At 53.9% G+C, this 2,084-nt stretch overlaps 1 protein-coding gene across 1 annotated transcript; it reads right to left on the bottom strand.

Annotated features, from left to right (window-relative positions):
- Positions 1 to 512: 512 nt before the first annotated feature.
- On the bottom strand, positions 513 to 1,448 carry LOC149359788 (1-acyl-sn-glycerol-3-phosphate acyltransferase beta-like). The gene has a single exon (XM_089567748.1). The coding sequence runs from the start codon at positions 1,446 to 1,448 to the stop codon at positions 513 to 515; it is 936 nt and encodes a 311-aa protein (XP_089423874.1).
- Between the last annotated feature and the right edge of the window lie 636 nt (positions 1,449 to 2,084).

Raw genomic sequence — 2,084 nt, 5'->3', positions numbered from 1 at the left:
CTCAGCAGAGCGAAACAATAAAGTTAGCTTGTCATACATCGTAACAGGTTAAAGAGTTTCCGAGCTACCACGATTAAAGATAAGATGGGATTTCCCCAAGTCACAATGTCATCGCTCAGAGCGTGATCCTCTTGTATTAGCTGTTCAGCAGGTGCCGATCCTGATCCTAGGAAGCCGTGATCTGCATGGCACAATGCACCTAAGTATAAAAATAAACTCCCTTTTAGACCAAAATCAGTTATTCGAGCAGCCGTATTGGCTTTTATTAACTTGACCTCATGGACAGACCAAAAGTGAGTCTGCACGCACCTTTGCCGACCGTTCCTCTTAGGTTGGGGCAAGCTCTATGTACACGTATTTACAACGTCAATTTTCAACGCAGCCACCATTCGTAAGTCTTTCTCTGTCATTCCTGCATCTTCTTTTTCGGTTTATTAGGCTGCACCGACGCCTCTCACGTGAGTGCGATACCGTGCAAGTCACATGAGCGTGCGCGATTTGTCCGGTGAGCTTTACTCAACGTGACGTGGGGACAGGCCCTTCCGCGTTTCACCGCGGCCTCGGTAATCATTCTCCATGTCCGGCGTCTGGCCGTCATTGGCGAGCTCCCAGTCGATGTGCTGCTGCATAAGTGCCTGCACTCGGCTAGTGAGCTCGGAGACACTCTCGGTGCCCATTCCACGCGTGGACACCGGAGGGAGCACAGTCATTGTCACCCTACCATTGTTGTAGATTTTCTTCTTCATATCGAAAAAACTGGAATACCTGGAGAACACAATGGGGACGATGGGCACCTGGCACTGGACGGCCATGTAGAAGGCACCCTTCTTGAAGGGCAGCAACTGGGGCTCCGCATTCCTCGTTCCTTCGGGAAACACGAACATGCTGAGCCTTCCTTCCCTAACGTCGCGCAGCTTGGCGTTCAGAGCCTGGCGGCCGCGTTCGCTGTTGCTGCGGTCCACGAAGACACTTCCGGACAGCCAGCAGATGAGTCCCACGGGCCCGCTGAACAGGAACCATCGCTTCATCACCGGCACGCAAGGATGGAAGAGGCGCCAGTTGCACACAATGCCGATTATGTCCAGGGAGCTCTGGTGGTTGGCGACCAGAATGCAGTTGCCGAGCGACTGCAGCCTCTCGGCGTGCAGCACCTGGAAGTCGACGCCGAAGAGCCAGCCGCTGCGTCCTCGGAACACGCGCCACACGTGCAGCAGGTTGCCGGGCCTCCTGGGCGTGGCAAGGCTGGGCAGGCAGCAAACCAGCGATACCAGGCTGACGACGACGTAGTAGAAGGAAATCCTTACGAAGTAGCGCACCCCCGAGCAGTGGTGGGCCAGCAGTAGCGCCAGCAGGAATGGCGTTACTCCCAGCGCGAGCCCCATCGGCAGCGCTGACCACAGACGCGCCGGGGCCAGGGCGTCGCGTAGAGCTTCCAGCCAACTGTGCATTTCCCTCACGCAGGTGTCGACGAGGAGTTGTCGTGCTGGCCCCTCGGATGCCGATTGAAGCGCGCTTCCGATTCAGACGGAGTATCTGATTGTCTTCATCGTCTTCATTCTCATTCCTCAGCGCAGAACCGTCCACGGTCGAGCAGGCTCTCGCTGTGAACGATGGCAATGCGGTTAGGGGGATGGTCGTCTTCATTACACATACGGTAATATGAAAAAGAAGGAAGGCTAAGACGCGTAAAAAAAAGCTGCCTGAAAGAAATACGAGAAATAACATAGAATAAAAAAATTCTTAATGGGAAGAACAGGTTTCAAATAAAGAAGTAAGATTTTCTTCTGCAGAACTATAAAAGCTAAAATACCTATGGACTATGAACAAACCGCCACATTGTCACTATATGCGGTCCTGAAGTTTTCACGAGTACAAGGAAGGAATATTCAAACGGTTGTGCTATAGCTGACAGTGCCCCGCCGCGGTGGCTCAGTGGTTACGGCGTTCGGCGGCTGACCCGAAAGACGCGGGTTCCGTCCCGGCCGCGGTGGCCGAATTTCGATGGAGGCGAAATCCTAGAGGCCCGTGTACTGTACGATGTCGGTGCACGTTAAAGAACCCCTGGTGGCCGAAATTTCGGGAGC

This window comes from Amblyomma mixtum, chromosome 2 (assembly GCF_055824585.1).
Source record: "Amblyomma mixtum isolate Tamu chromosome 2, ASM5582458v1, whole genome shotgun sequence".
Classification (NCBI taxonomy): domain Eukaryota; kingdom Metazoa; phylum Arthropoda; class Arachnida; order Ixodida; family Ixodidae; genus Amblyomma; species Amblyomma mixtum.
Note: the sequence above shows the minus strand (reverse complement) of the source record. Positions and strands in the feature narration are given on the sequence as shown.